Below are 14,975 nucleotides of genomic sequence, written 5' to 3' on the forward strand. Positions count from 1 at the left end.
CTGAAGAACATGTTTAAGGAGAAATCCAAAAGCTAATGAAGTATCTTACCTAAACAAGGTATATATTCTTTTAAACCATTTTCAGAAATACTTACTTTAAACATTTCAAATGCTAGAACAATAAAAGCACAGAAAGTGGTAGAAATATAAGCTTATTCTGAATTCTTGAAACTGCTGTGTCACTTGCATCTTTTTCTGTCCTGATGTATCCTCTAGTCATAATACTCCCTCTTAACGTTTTCTTTGGCTCTTAGTACAGCAGAATTATATCACCTTGTAAATGGTGAGACAGCTCTGGAAAAAGTGCTACACTTTCTCCTTAATCCACGTGGTTCCCAACATGCTTAAACAGATGCATTAGCCCATGTTTCTCCATGGCTACAGCTGCAGTGGGAGGGCACCCACCCCTTCAGCCTTCCTGTTAAACCCCCATGAGGACAGGCATCCCCAGAGGTGCCCCTATCAGAAATGAGATGCCCCTGAGATGCAAGGGGCTTTTCTGCACTCATTTAACAGAAGCCATAACACTTGAACAGACAAACTGCAGCCCATCTGGGTTAATTTCAGACACCAATTCCTCAAACACCTGCCCAGCTCTTCCTGCCACACACTTTTGCATCTATGACAAACTGATAGAAGTAGAGCTGCACCAAAAAGTGAACTTGTAGACTTAATCCCAGATATACCTCTCCAAATGAACAGATTTCTACTAACCTGTCAGAATATGAACTAGCTTATACAAATCTCTTGAAGCCCATTCTCTTAGTGATCCTGCAGCACAAAGCAAAAGGGAAAGAGAAGACAGGGACACTAATGGCTTGCACCATAGTTTATGATTAATCCCTTCAATTCAGTATCCCTAATCTGTATGGGTAACTGTGTCACTAAAATCAATGCAGCTCCTAGGGTGGTCATACCAATTTAGTCCAGATAATGGCACGAGTATGGTGGTAAAATTGCCCTAGTTCCAAAATACTTCAAGATCAAACATGATATATCCAGCTTTGATTTTTATACCTGAATGAAACTTGCCCTGAATTCCTCTCAAAATACTGCAATATTGATGGTGCCAGATCAAAAGACATAACTCAAGAAAAGTGAACATCCTCATGTGTTTTTGAAGTAAAGGGATAGCAAGAGTCTTAAATGACTCTGAGCAGTGATGGGACTTAATTTCCAGCAGACTATGACTTTGAATATTATGCACTTCTGCAATTAATCTTTTCTACTGAATAGCAAGTCTCTTAATTGCCACTCCTGAATTAAGATTTGTACAGGGCAGTGACCTTATTTGCCCTAAAAACTGCAGTCATAGTCCAATGTATAATATAACTGTATCATAACTGCATCACCTCCTATGTAGATCAGACAAATCAATATTTTAATTATTTCAACATGCATCCTTAGGATGATTACAAGAATTACTTGATTAATATGGGACAGTACAAGCTCCTTTCCAATAGATTGAGAATTGAAAACACAGATTGAAAACACTTCAGCTTTCTATTCACTTCTTACTTTCAATATGCCAGTGGTCCACATTAAAATTCCTTCCCCTGAAAACCCCCAAAATCTCTTTTGCTTAATTTTATTGGAACTCTCATTTCTCCTGCTATAATTGAAGAAAAAAAAACCAAACCCAAAGGTAGCAGCAGCCAAACAGATTTCATATGAATGGTTCTATCCCCAAAACTGAGGAGCATATTTCTATTATAGCATTATATATCAGACAAACTCAGTTTTGAAACTTTCTCTATTGTCTGCAACCAGCTGTCAAGCTTGTATTCCAAACCTATGAAGCAATTTTAATCATTGCTGCAGATGGAACTGTAACAAAAATATTTGCGTTTGAAACAAGTTGAAAAATAACTACAAGAAGTATTAAGAACATTAACAGTGAGTATCAGCAATGTTCAGTAAGACAAGAAATTTCAAAGGTTGTAACAATGAATGTAGAACAACATATTGAGGTACATAAAATATTAAGATGAGCCACAGTTTAGCACGACTCACATAAGGCTATAAAAATGCTGTTACAGCAACAGCCCACAGCTAGCAATAAACTGTAATGTCCTCACTAGGAGAGGATCCTACTTTACTACAAGAAAAATCTAGTTTGCCTACACTGACCCTTACATTTATCTGAAGCAATTCTAATGCAGTTCCTCTCTAACCCTTACCAGAATAGAGCATGTAAGTCCTGTTTGCAGGAAACACCACAACTGTTTTCACCTATTCCAAAACAGATCACACAGCTTCTATTCAGTATTAAAATTAAAACTGAAAATCCTAATAGAAATAATGGGCACTCACTTCCACAGTGAAAATTAAGTATCATTTGTGTTCACCTCTCACCTAAAGCACACAAAAATGTAGACCTCTGATTGCCCACAAAATATTTAACAAACACACAGTGATTGAAAAGCTAATTTAGTTGAACAACTCCTAAGGAGAGGCATTATCTCTTGCCAAACCAACAACTGGTTTACACTTACTTTCTAGTTCTATACCTTTTCCTGTTAAATAGGACTGGGGCTTCTTGCAGCTAAATTTATGCTGCATCTGTGTTTCATCAATTCCAAAAAGAACCATGAGTTTTGCTTCCTTCACAAACCACCTTGATCACAAGCTAAAAGCACAAGAAAAATCAAATAGTTCCTTCAACATCGGGATTATAAAACCTGACTTCCTATAATCTTTTCCCATGTGGATTCTCTGATGTCTCGTAACACAGCAGTACCCACACAGTACCTTCATCTTCAGATAGGTACTAATTTGAATCCCAGCTCAGAAGTTATTTTCACAAAGCCTTAGAAGCACTCATTTTGAGAGCTCTGCTTTATTAATGAGCATGACTGAAATTTGGATTGAAGAGGTGCAAGTATTTGGAGAGAGCGGCACACGATAAATCTCACTGCCTTACTTGAAGAATTTAGACTCAAAAAGAACTATCATGGTTCCTGAGACACACAAATGGGGAAGCAAAACAAAGCAACATAATTAAGTAAAAATTATTAAAAAGATGGCAAGAGACTATGGTAGATTAGGAAATCACTGATAAACCTCTGTTACATAGAAGCTTATGTTTCCCTTCTTCCCAAGTAACAAGATGAGGAAATGGCCTCAAGCTGCACCAGGGGAGGTTGAAAAACAATTTATATTAAAAAAAAAATTCTTCATTAGGAAGAAAAAAATTAGAAAAGAATGGTCAGGTATTGAACCAAACTGCCCAGAGAAGTGGTGGAAGCACTGGTGAAGGTGTTCAAAAAAAGTGTATGTGTGTCACCTGGGGACATGGTTTAGTGATGAACATGGCAGTGCTGGGGTAACAGTCAGAGTTTGCCTCAGAAGTCTTTCCAAGCTTAATGATTCAATGAGCAGAAATTGAAGTTGTGCTGAGACTATTTAAACTCACTGTCTTTAAAAAGCCATCACTAAGAGGTGGACAAAGCATCCAGTTCCACATCCACGTCCTTTGGCATCTCTGCTGGACCACCAGGTATGCAAAGCTACACCATAAGCCATTCCCTCCATCCCATATCAACCATCACTGCAGGGCATAAGTTACCAGACTTGCCGGAAATGTCTACGAACTTCTATATCAAATATGCATCTCCCATATATTTGAATGCATACGTTCACCATCAACATATTATTCCTCCAATCACATACTAGACATTATTTCTTGGTACTAACTCTGTACTTCAGAAACTTCTTTAGAACCTTCTGGAGTTTCCTTACCCTTGTGCACCAGTACAGGTCATCTGACGTGCTCAAAAGCAGCTCTGCAGAGAAGGACTTGGGGGTCCTGGTGCACAACAAGCTGTCCCTGAGCCACCAGCAGCCTTTTGACCAAAAAGTCTAAAGGTATCCTGGGGAGCATCAGGAAAAACATTGCCAGCAGGTCAAGGGAAGTGATTCTGCCCCTCTGCTCAGCCCTGATGAGGCCTGGAAAGCTCCAGAAAAGCTCCTCATAAGACATGCAGCAGACTCAGTGGAGGGCTATGATGATGATCAAGGGACTGGAGCTTCTCCCTTCTGGGAAAGGCTGAGGGAGCTGGGCCTGTTCAGCCTTGTGAAGAGAGGACTGAGAGGAGACCTCATCAGTGTCTGTCAGTATCTGAGGGGAGGATGACAAGAGGATGGAGCCAAACCCTTGTCAATGGTTCCAAGCAATTAGACAAGAGACAACAGGCAGAAATGGATGAAATTGTAACTTGAGGTTACTTGAGGTCATTGGAGTCCCTGGCAGGGCTTACTTGACCTTATTTGGGGTTCCTGGAACAGCAAAATGCTAGCACAGATGCTGCTTTTAGACTTTGTTGTTCATAACCTCCAACCAGGACAACAGAAACAGCAGCCAGGACAGCTGAACACAGGTGGACCCATTACACTCAGGTTAAGGTCTCTAATGCCCTGGAGATTAGGACTTCTCAACTGGAGGAAAAGAATGGGAGACCTTGGCTATCAGCAGCCATGGGAAAGGACCTCTAGTGATTAATGGATTAATATGAAATGTCATTTTCTGCTTTATTCTCTGCATTTACTCGCTACACCTGGTGCAGGGACTAGACATGGAAAAGTTGAGGGGACGTGTGTCAAATGTTCCAGGGTAGTTAGAAAGAGTTAAGTTAATAATAGCTAGGGCTTGTAAAGATAAACTGAGAAGTAAGAAAAGGAGGGATTTTGAGGAAAACTGATGTCTTTATGAACAATGTGATGGGTCTGGGTGCTAACATCTTTGAAATGGGGCTTAATGTCCCTGCCAACTCTGGGCAGCAGGTTTGCTGCAGAGCCCAGACAGCTTGGCTCCTATAACAGACAAGGCTCAGCACAAGCCTGAGTTTCTGAACTTTGGGGTAAAACAGTAGGTTCAAGGGGGAATATGTGGTAGGCAGTTCGGGAAGGCTGTACCATCCTAGACCTCGGCCAGTGGGGAAAGGAAGAGGGAAAGGTGCAGCCATGAGTTTAGGATACAAGGAGGCTGTGCCCTCTGAAACCTCAAGAGAGAAAACCCCGCAGGTGTGTGCCCGGTGGACTCTCTCCTTTATTCAAATAAAGTTACAGGACTCCTCTGACTCCTTTTTGGATGTAAATCCCTGGCATTTGTGGATTTTCCTGACATGAGGAAGAACCTCCTTACTGTGCAGGTGACCAAGCACTGAACGGGTTGACGAGAGAGAGTGCAGAGTCTGCCTCACTGGGGATATTCAAGAACCATTTGAACACAGCCATGTGCTGCGTGCTCTGGGATGAGCCTGCTTGAACAGAGAGGTTGGACCAGATGAACCACTGTGGTTCCTTCCAGCCTGACCATTTCTGTACTTCTGCCCTTTACAATAAAATGTGTTTCAGGAATGATGTAATTTTATCACCTATTATACTGATGATCCCCCTAAAAATTAGGACCAGGCTAACTTGCAGTAAGTACATCTGACTTTTCTAAAACTGCTGCTTATCTAAGAAGGCACAACAATAAATACTATCAGTCTGCTCATATTTAACAGTGTTCAGTACAGAGCAATGGCATACAGTCAGAAAGATGCTGACATGAACTACATTTAACAAGGCTCAACACAAATGAATTGGTCAGCCAGAAATGAGATTTGGAGCAATTTATCATGAGAGGGAGCAATTCTTGCAATCCCATTGCTGCCATTTACAGATATGCCTGCCCTTTTCAGAAGTATGACTTCATTAATTAATTGTCAAGGTGCAGAATCACATGACCTGTCAAATCATGGTAATATGCTAAAGCACCACAGTCATTATCAAAAGAATCAGAGTGCCCAGCAAGTATCCAAACTGCACACTATTCTTAAACTGCCACACGAAATACAGTTTCAATGAAAATCATTCTGCTTTGGAGAAGCTTTACCACCCAAAGTGAAAAATTTTACTCTGCAGCTGTTCTGAACCTACTCACCTCTTTAGGATCTCAATGTTTTTAAGAAAAGCACAAGTTCCTAATTTTCTACATCAAGTATTAGACATTGAAAAAGTATTTTCCTGCACCCCACTCGAACAGGCCTCCTTTAACAGACAGCTTCTGAAATGTGTAGAAGAATAAGAGAGCAGCTCCGAGGAGTGGTCAGATTTTTAATGAACAGCATTTCAATATCTTTTCCTCTGTATTGAATTCCTCTGAACAGTGTATTAGCATAAGCAAAATCATTACTGTCTGATGACAATTATAGAAAAATATGCCTACACCTATGCTGCTGAGGGCTACTCTAGAAGCTTCTGGAATTAAATTACTTTATGTAGACACAAATAGTAAAATTTAACAACAAATTACAGGTCAAATAAATAGCGAAGACTTTGACAGAACACAGATACACGTTTGGAATGTCTTGGGCAATGTTTCTACTGTATGTAGCATTGATACTCAAAAATACTTGTGCCACTGGAATATACCTTATTCTCTGAAACATTCTGAACTACAGAAAGAAGCTATATTTACATCAGGCTAATTTGGATGCCTAGCAACACCAGAAAACTTGTTATAGCAAATAATTATCAGCTGGGCAAATAAAAATCTCTCTTTGAAAGTTTTCTCATTTAGAAAAATGCAGAGGAAAAAATACCCACAGGGAAAAAAATGGTGGTATCAGCAAAAGAAGAGGAGAAACAAAGCACTAAACCTTTCCACTTCTCTTCCTCCCCATCCCCAGAAAAGAAACAAAGAAAAAGATGAAAGGAAATCTATTTCAGATCTATTTCACACCTATTTCAGCTAGGAAATCTACCAGCAGGTTATCTGTTTATGAAACATACCCTCTAGAGGATGTTTACCAACCTCTGAAAAAAACCCTCCAAACCAAAACCTCATCACAATCCTCCTCGCGTCCATTAGAAAGTGAAACATACGAAACTACACAGACCAGTTGATACCAAACATATCACAAGATACCAAACATTTCAGGAAGAAAATGAAAGGCTTCCCAGCTGGTTGCTTGGAACATCTTGCTTCCATCAACTCTCTCCACTACCAGTCAGTGTATCTCCATGGCCTGCTAACAGAACTACTCACAGTTACTAACAAAATTGACTTTTTCTGTTTTGTTACTCAGCCTCCCTTCCTTACAGCGCTATAATTAAAATAATGCGGCCTTTGAGGTCACTATGCTAGCATAAGGAATTACATAAAATAGTAAGTCTGTGAACTTTTTTTGCAGGAGAACTACCCGTGCTTTCTCTGCTCGATGGCTACAGCAGCACTTGTTGATTCTTGGTTTGCAGCAGAAAGCTTTAGAGCAGGAAACACACACCGCACTGGAGGCCCAGCAGCACACGCTGCAAGGGCTTTAGGCCTTCGAGAGTCTTATCACTTTTGCAAAAACACAAACACAGGAAAACCTAACTAAGCTTGGGACAAAACTTTTCATTTCTCTTTCTCCAGCTGTCCTTTTTAAAACAAGGCGTGGAAGTTTCTTCCTCTAGCCCCACTGCTCGCTCATAAACGCGTCCAGCCACCGAGACACGACAGAGGCACTTCTGGGACCTGCAGCCCCTCGTCCCCCGGGGCCTGGGGCGGGCTCCATCACCTTCCCCCAGCGAAAGGGGCAGCAGCGGGCAGGCCCGGCCGGAGCGGGGCCACCACCGGCCCCCACGGCCCGCCCGTGGCGCGGAGCGGGGTCCGGACCCCTCCCGCAGAGAGCGGCCCCGCGGCCGGGCAGCGGCGGCGGACACGGACGTCCCCCGGCTTACCAGCTCTTCCTCGCCGCCTGAGCTCGGGTCGGGGTAGGTTCAGCGACCCGGAACATGAACCCGGCGCCTCCCCCGGCCGCTCCCCGAGGAGGCTGGCGCCGCTTCGCAGAGACTGAGCGAGGGGAGGCGAGCGGGGGCCGAGGGCGGGAGGGCTCGGGCCGGGCGGGGAGGGCGCGGGCGGCCGGCGCTGCTCCTCAGTCCCCCATGATGAGAGCCCGGAAGCAGCCGCGGCACTGGAGGAAGCCGGACGCAACCACTTCGCCTCTTCCCTTCCCTCGCCCGGCCGCTGCCCAGGAAGGCGGCGTCTCCTCCGCCACCCCCGCCTCGGATTCGGTAGGGCTCTGCGGAGCTTCCGCTGTCCCCGGAGCACTGCCTGTGCCGGGCTGCGGGGCCGCCGGCAGCAGCGACACCCCCGCGCCCGAGCGCACTGGGACGGCCCCGTTGCCATGGCGGCAGCGTCTCGAGGGCGGGAGGAGGGAGGGAGCATGGCCGCCCTAGCTCGGCTCCTCGAGAGGCTGGAGGTACTCCGGGAGGAGTATTTCCTTGCGAACAGGTACTTGGGCCGTGCCGGTGGTGGGGCGGGATACGCCGCCTTATGCTGGGCTGGAGCGGACGGGCGGGTGGGCCCCGCTCCCGCCGGCAACGAAGTGGAGGCAGCCTCCCTGGAAAGTGTCTTGTTCCGGGCGCCTCAGGACAAGGGAGACGCGGAGCTCCTGGAGAGGGTCCGGTGGAAGGCTGTGAAGGTGATTAAGGAGCTGGAGCATGCCTCTTACGAGGAAAGGCTGAGGGAGCTGGGCCTGTTCAGCCTCGAAAAGAGACGAGTGAAAGAGAAACTCCTCCGTGTCTCTACGAATCTGAAGGGAGGGTGTGACGAGGATGGACCAGGCTCTTCTCGGTGATGCCAAGCAATAAGACAAATGGCAGTGGGTAGAAACTGGATGCACTGCAAGTTCATCATATGAGTAACAGCTTTACTGTGCAGTGACCGAACACTGGAACAGATTGTCCAGAGAGCGGGTGGAGTCTCCCTCCCTGGAAAATACTGAAAAATACTGAAGAACCATCTGGACACAATCCTGTGCCCTGTGCTCTGGGATGAGCCTGCTTGACCAGATGACCCACTGTGGTCCCTTGCAACCTGACGCACTCTGTGATTATACGATTCTGTGAAACTGTTTCGCTTTAAAATCCCTCCCGAGAGTACCAACCCTTGTTCCCCAATATTTCCACAGAGATCTGAGGAGATCTGGTGGCCGCAGCGCAGCGTCTTTAAGGGGCCCGTTTAGACACTGAAGATACTGAGTGTCCCGCTCTTCCCCTGTCCCCCTGCTAATTTTGAGGGGAAAGGAGCCGCTGGAAACTCCTGAAACGCTCTTGAGCCTCGCAAGGTCCGCCCTCTCCCGCCTCGGGAGCCGCCCTCCTTTTCCCGGTCCCGCCTCTGGAGCCTCCGGCCCTGCCCCGCCCTGGAGGCGCTGCCATTCCCTGGGCATCCCTCAAGGTGCGGCGCGCCAGTCCTGCTCTCGTGGCTCACATCTGTGACAGTGCCTGGATGTTTGTCCCTTTGCAAAGACACTATTTCTTTTTTCATTTTTTAGAAAAAAAAATTTAACTTTTTAAGAGTTAATTGAAAGAGATCAGATCAGATCTGTTACCCTTGTCCTCACCAATTGGGATGGTTTGTGCCGAGTTTTCTGACTCCCAGAATTTTTTTCTGACTCCAACTTTTCCCAGACCAGATTTTAGGAAATTAGAAGTTGTAAGACTTACTTAAATATTGCTGAAACTTGTCCTATAAATCCTTTCATTCAGCTGCACTGTTGCTGTGTGTGTGATGCAAAAACAAACATAAAAAACCACCAAATATGTTTAGCATAGTTGTGCTTTTCTTCACTAATTAATGAATCATTTATTTTTGAATCTAATTACAACATCATTAGCATGAATAACAAAGCTCCTGAACATCACTGAAAGTTACAGGGATCAAGTCCTGCCTGCGTGTAAAGTGTTGTGTTTTTCTGTTCTTTGCCTGAACTTTTGTTCCTACTCTTGTGGCTGTACACACAGCAGTTCATTAAACAAACGTCAATTACAGGAGGCTATGCTTGTATTTCACACATTTCAGGTTAGAAAGAGCAGTCTGAGCCAGACTTGGAAATCCATTGGAGGGCAGCATGCTTGATGTTTGGGGATTTGTTTTTTGGCAAAGCTCTCCAAAAATGAATTGTTTCCCTTTTAAGAATGGGCTATGATCTGTCCATTTCAGAAAATTCAGGTTTGCAGCTGAGAATGCGAATGAGAGGATTCAAAGGGTCCAGTGCAGCAACAAATCTTAATAATGTTTTTCTGATCTTAATAGCATTCCTGTTGTGCTTTATGCAGAACTCTGTTTATGTGAGAGGTATGAGGTGTCTTAAACTGGCTTTTTAAGAAAAGCACCTTTCTAGAGAAGAACTTGTCCAATGATGCCACAATTAAAGAACACCATAAGTCTGCATTTAAGAAATACCTTCAGCATGAGGATTAGAATATACAAGATCCATTAATTCATTCTCTTAAGTGTTACACAGTTTTATCACTCTGCTTGTCCAAGAACCTACTTTAAATTACAGTAGTATCTATATGCCAGGTGCTTGAATAGGTCTTCTTAACGTTCCGTACAACCTTTGAGAAGTATCTGTGACTCTCAAGAGCTTAATTCAAGCAGTATGACAACTGTGCAATCTGATCAAAAGGGCAGATACCTTCTTAAGAAACTTTTGCCTCGAAACTCTTCTGCTGGCAGCTGGAAGTGTTTGTGAAACTATCGTCTGAGAAAAGCAAGTGTGTTGTTTTGCTCCAATAACCTTTACAAGGATTTCTACCCCGTTCTGGTCAGGCAGGACTGAATGCCAACTAGAAAAAAAATTGTCAGGGAGTAAGAGAGGAGAAGGCTTTTCCTCTTCCAGAGGACTTATCATTGCCAAGTGGGTAGGCCTGGGTTTGGAGCTGGCACCTCTGACATGGCCAGTCTCACATCCCCTCAATTTCCAGGATGTAATTGTGGCTGCCTGTCCAGGGCTAGATCGCTCATACTCTTTTGATCAAAGTCATTTTCCTCTAAGTAGAAGTATTCTGGAGGTGTCTGCTTCCAGTGAAGACTAGGAACCTGCACAGGAAAGGAACAAGAAAACTCTCTAGCCAGTTTTGAAAACTGTTAATTTTGTGGTTTTAGGTAAAAAAAGCCTGTTTCCAAGAGTTTTCAGGCTCTGAGAATGTCTGATGCATGTCAGACACTGAAAATTTGTGCCCATTTAATGCACCAGAAGATATGAGTGGAGATAATGTCTCTTGATCTCTGGTAATAAATCTACAATTCATTTAAATTTCAGAAATATAATAAGGATAATCCTCATTTATCAGATAAACAAGAATCTTGTTGGTATTTACTGAGGCAATTAATGCTGACATGAAACTTTGTTAGGAGAGCTAATTAAGAAAACTAACAGTAACCTAATTGTTATTTGTTGTCAGATGTAACAAATTAAAGAATTTGGTGAGTATGTTTCTAGTAAAAATGGGAAAGAATAAAAATCTATGGAACTTAAAATTTAATTTAAAGTTCAAAGACTTGAGAGTTACTGATGTTTTGAAACAAACAGAAGAATAAAAGCTAGAGGTGATCTCTTAGCTGAGTTCTATCCCTCAGCATTGAAATTCATAATTATAATGATTTCTTCCTGAATTCTCTGAAAAGTCTCTTCCAGGCTAACAGTATATTTCTTTAATATCTTTTGGATTCATGGTTTTCCTTACATGACATTCAGCTTTATCACAAATACTCTAGATTCACGTTTTTATACAGTTATGTGATTTTTGTTGTAACTCAGGCCTAATTATCATTAAAGCATTATCCACATATTTCAACTACAATGCAAGAAGTCCATGTGACATGCTGATTTGTATCTAAGTATTGTATGGGAATAAGAAATACCTGCTCTCAAAACTTACATCCTCTATGAGCTGCAATATCCTTTGTTACCTTCATACTATGCAACTAATGTAAATTATATTTTTCTGCATTACCACTGAATTATGTAGAATTAAAAGTGAAAAACTTGTTGAAAAGGATCCCAAGCTGCAACAATAAAACATACTTAGAACAACGTTTTTACTTTGGTTCCACATTACCACCCTGAGAAGTATTACTATTTTTATATTTTCAGAGCTATAGATGAAGACAGAAAAATAAAGTACAAAGCTGCTGTCAAGATCCAGCGCTGGTTTCGAGCATGCAGAGTCAGAGCCTATCTGAGGTAATATATTAAGCCTATCTTAATATATTAAACCATGTTTCAGCATTGAATTTTTCCTCAAAATTTCTTGTGGTATTACTTGATTTTAATAAAATTGGAGCATTTTCAGAAAAACCCCAAACAAACAAACCCCCCAAAAATCCCAGAAAACCCCAGGCAATAACTGTTAACCAGTTTTTCAATATTATTAAATATATGCTGTGGAAAAGAAATATTGTAAGAAATTATTATAAGAAGTAATAATTTTTGACTTTCAGAACTGTATACAATTAAAAGGCATGATGCTAGAAAGCAGGGAAATTATCTTCAGAATAGATACACAGTATTGTTTAAGAAATCTTGTTATGACTGGAACATAAAGAAACAACTAGATGACTCTTGGATATGCTGTTTCAGAGACTTCATATAGAATTATAGAATAGCCTGAGTTGGGAGGGCCCACAAGTATCTTCAAAGTCCAACTCCTGGCCCTGCACAGGATAGTCCCAAGAGTCCCAGCATGTGCCTGAGAGTGTTGCCCAGATGGCTCTTGAACTCCGATTCCTGTGCCCAGCCATCCTCTGAGTGAAAAACGTCTCCTGATATCCAGTGTAAATCTTCCTAACACAGCTTCAGGCCACTCCCTCGGGTCCTGTCACTTGTCACCAGAGAGAAGAGATCAATTTCTGCCTCTCTGCTTCCCCTTGTGCAGAAGGTGTAGACTGCGCTGAAGTCTGTCCTCAGTCTCCTTCAGGCTGAACAGACTGAGTGATCTCAGACGCTCCTCCTGTGGCTTCCCCTCAAGACCCTTCACCAGCTTTGTTCTGGAAAATGCTGTATCAACACTGGACTTGATCTTGAAAGCAGTTTCCAACCTTAGTGATTCTATGATTTAAAACATTGTTACAAATTTCCTGTAAACTGTGGTTGGTCCATTCTCCCAGAAAGCCCTCTTCCATTTTTTGTGTCATAAGCCCAATTGGCCAAATCATCTGCTCAGACTTCTGTATCTTCATAAAACAGGGCAGTTGAGGGAGAAGGATTGTTTCATCTTCTAGTTTGACCTCTTGCCTGTTGCATGTAATTGTACATCATCCAGACCTACTATATGAAGCCTGAAGAGTTATTAACTTAAATAACATTTCCTACTTAATGACCAATATTTCCCTCATAGTAAGATAGGCTGCAGTCATTATGTGCGCTTAGAAGAAATGTACTTAAGCTGTACCACAGGAGGTTCAGTTGAGATATTAGAGAAAAAAATTCAATGAGAGAGTGATTAGGCATTGGAATGAGTTGCCTGGGAAGATGGTGGAGTCACCATGTCCTGGAGTTCAAGATGTGGCACTTGGGAATATGATTTAGAGATTATAATGGTGCTGCTGGGTGTACAGTTGGACTAGATCATCTTGAAGGTTTCTTTCAACCTTGATTGAATCTATAATTCTGTAATTATTTCTGGCTTGCTTAGGAGCACAGGCTCAATGTAGCAAATTCTCAATGTTCTGAATTACCCAAAGACTGCTTTCATTGAATGGAGTGCAATGCTTATAAAATTCAAGTATCAGTAAGTTTGATCAAATAGTTAAAAATGGTACACCAGTGAAAAATGTTGTATGTGACAGAAGTAATTCTGAACTGATCAGATTTGTTGGTTAAAACCATGAAAGTAAAACAATTTATTATGCAAAGTAAACTTGTAAGGCTTTTTCATTAAACTGCTCCAGTAGTATACTGGTAAGTTTGCAGTAACCCATGTTTTCTAAAAACAAAAGTATGTATATGAATAAATATATGTGTGTATAAATATATGTGTGAATAAATAAATATATTTAAATATAAATAAATAAATGGTCCCTGTGTGTGTGTGCATATGTATATATGTGTATATATATACATCTGTATATGTATAAAGTATGCTTGTAGTGGTCATTTGTATGATGCATAATACACTGTATGTTATTTATATTATTATAAAAAGAAAAGTTAGTAGGTCTGAAGCCTGTAAAACTAATTATTTTGTTAATATGTTTCATTTTAGACATCTGAGCCAAATGGCAGTTTTGATACAGAAGTGGTGGAGAGGTTATCTAAGAAGAAAAAACTTCAGAGAAACAGTGGAGGTAGAAAAGTACTTTTTGAAATTTTGTTTGGTTGTTATACGTAGAATACATATGAATAATTCATTCACTCATCATGAAGTTAAAAAGCCGAAACTCGATCCTTTATACGCACAGACACACTCTTAACTTTACTGTAATGAAAAGCACCATTAATTTCAGCAAGCCTACTCATAACAGTCAAGTTAAGTCAGTGTTTAAGTGTTTGCAGCTCTGGAGTGCTGGTCCCCAGACCAGCAATGAGATGTGCTCATGCAGAAGTCTGCCCACATGATGCTAATTGCAGGATTGGAGCTTTACAAGATGCTTTTTTTTTTTTTTTTCCTGGCTGAACTTTTAATTCTGAAAATAAAATAAGCCGATGTGTCTACACATTGCTATTTTATGTTTTAGTGGTTTAAATTTCTTACTTAATGAACCTTGAAGTATTTGAGGTTTTGCCCTAAGGCACACAGCAGATCGCAGTCAGCCTAATTCCTGTGATGGACCTGAAGAGAGCAAAAGTGTGTGACAGCACATAAGCTAAAACCTCTGTTAACAGGTTTAGAGGACTAAGAAGAAAATAATTTTACATAAAAATATATGGTTTTCTTCACTAATTTATCAATTTATCTTACCATTTTACAATAGTCTTAAATTTGTTAGTCATTTATTCTTGATTAATTTTGTTAAATTGCTGCTTTTAAGTCAAAACAGACAACTCAAGAAGTAAAAAAAAGAGCTATAATAAACTGTATATTACAGACTAAAGTTCATATCTCCTATTAAACTATGTTTTCAAGTAGCAGGATACGTGTACTTGAAAAATCTATTTTTTTTTCTCAAGTCTATCACTAATCTATGTAAAGACTTTCTCTTTTCCAACTGGCTTAAC

General features: G+C 41.6%; 2 protein-coding genes across 2 annotated transcripts in view; one reads left to right on the forward strand and one right to left on the reverse strand.

The window, feature by feature from the left end:
- The window catches only part of GPATCH2 (G-patch domain containing 2), a 118,911-nt gene extending 110,942 nt beyond the window's left edge, over window positions 1-7,969 (reverse strand). The window contains exon 1 of the mRNA XM_066316212.1: window positions 7,711-7,969. Coding sequence (XP_066172309.1) covers window positions 7,711-7,766 — 56 coding nt within the window. The 5' untranslated portion in view covers window positions 7,767-7,969. The remainder of the gene's footprint in view (window positions 1-7,710) is intronic.
- SPATA17 (spermatogenesis associated 17) overlaps window positions 7,765-14,975 on the forward strand; it is an 84,908-nt gene continuing 77,697 nt past the window's right edge. The window contains exons 1-4 of the mRNA XM_066314434.1: window positions 7,765-8,159; window positions 8,264-8,605; window positions 11,913-12,002; window positions 14,023-14,104. Coding sequence (XP_066170531.1) covers window positions 7,765-8,159; window positions 8,264-8,605; window positions 11,913-12,002; window positions 14,023-14,104 — 909 coding nt within the window. The remainder of the gene's footprint in view (window positions 8,160-8,263; window positions 8,606-11,912; window positions 12,003-14,022; window positions 14,105-14,975) is intronic.

This window comes from Sylvia atricapilla, chromosome 3, assembly GCF_009819655.1.
Source record: "Sylvia atricapilla isolate bSylAtr1 chromosome 3, bSylAtr1.pri, whole genome shotgun sequence".
Lineage (NCBI taxonomy): Eukaryota > Metazoa > Chordata > Aves > Passeriformes > Sylviidae > Sylvia > Sylvia atricapilla.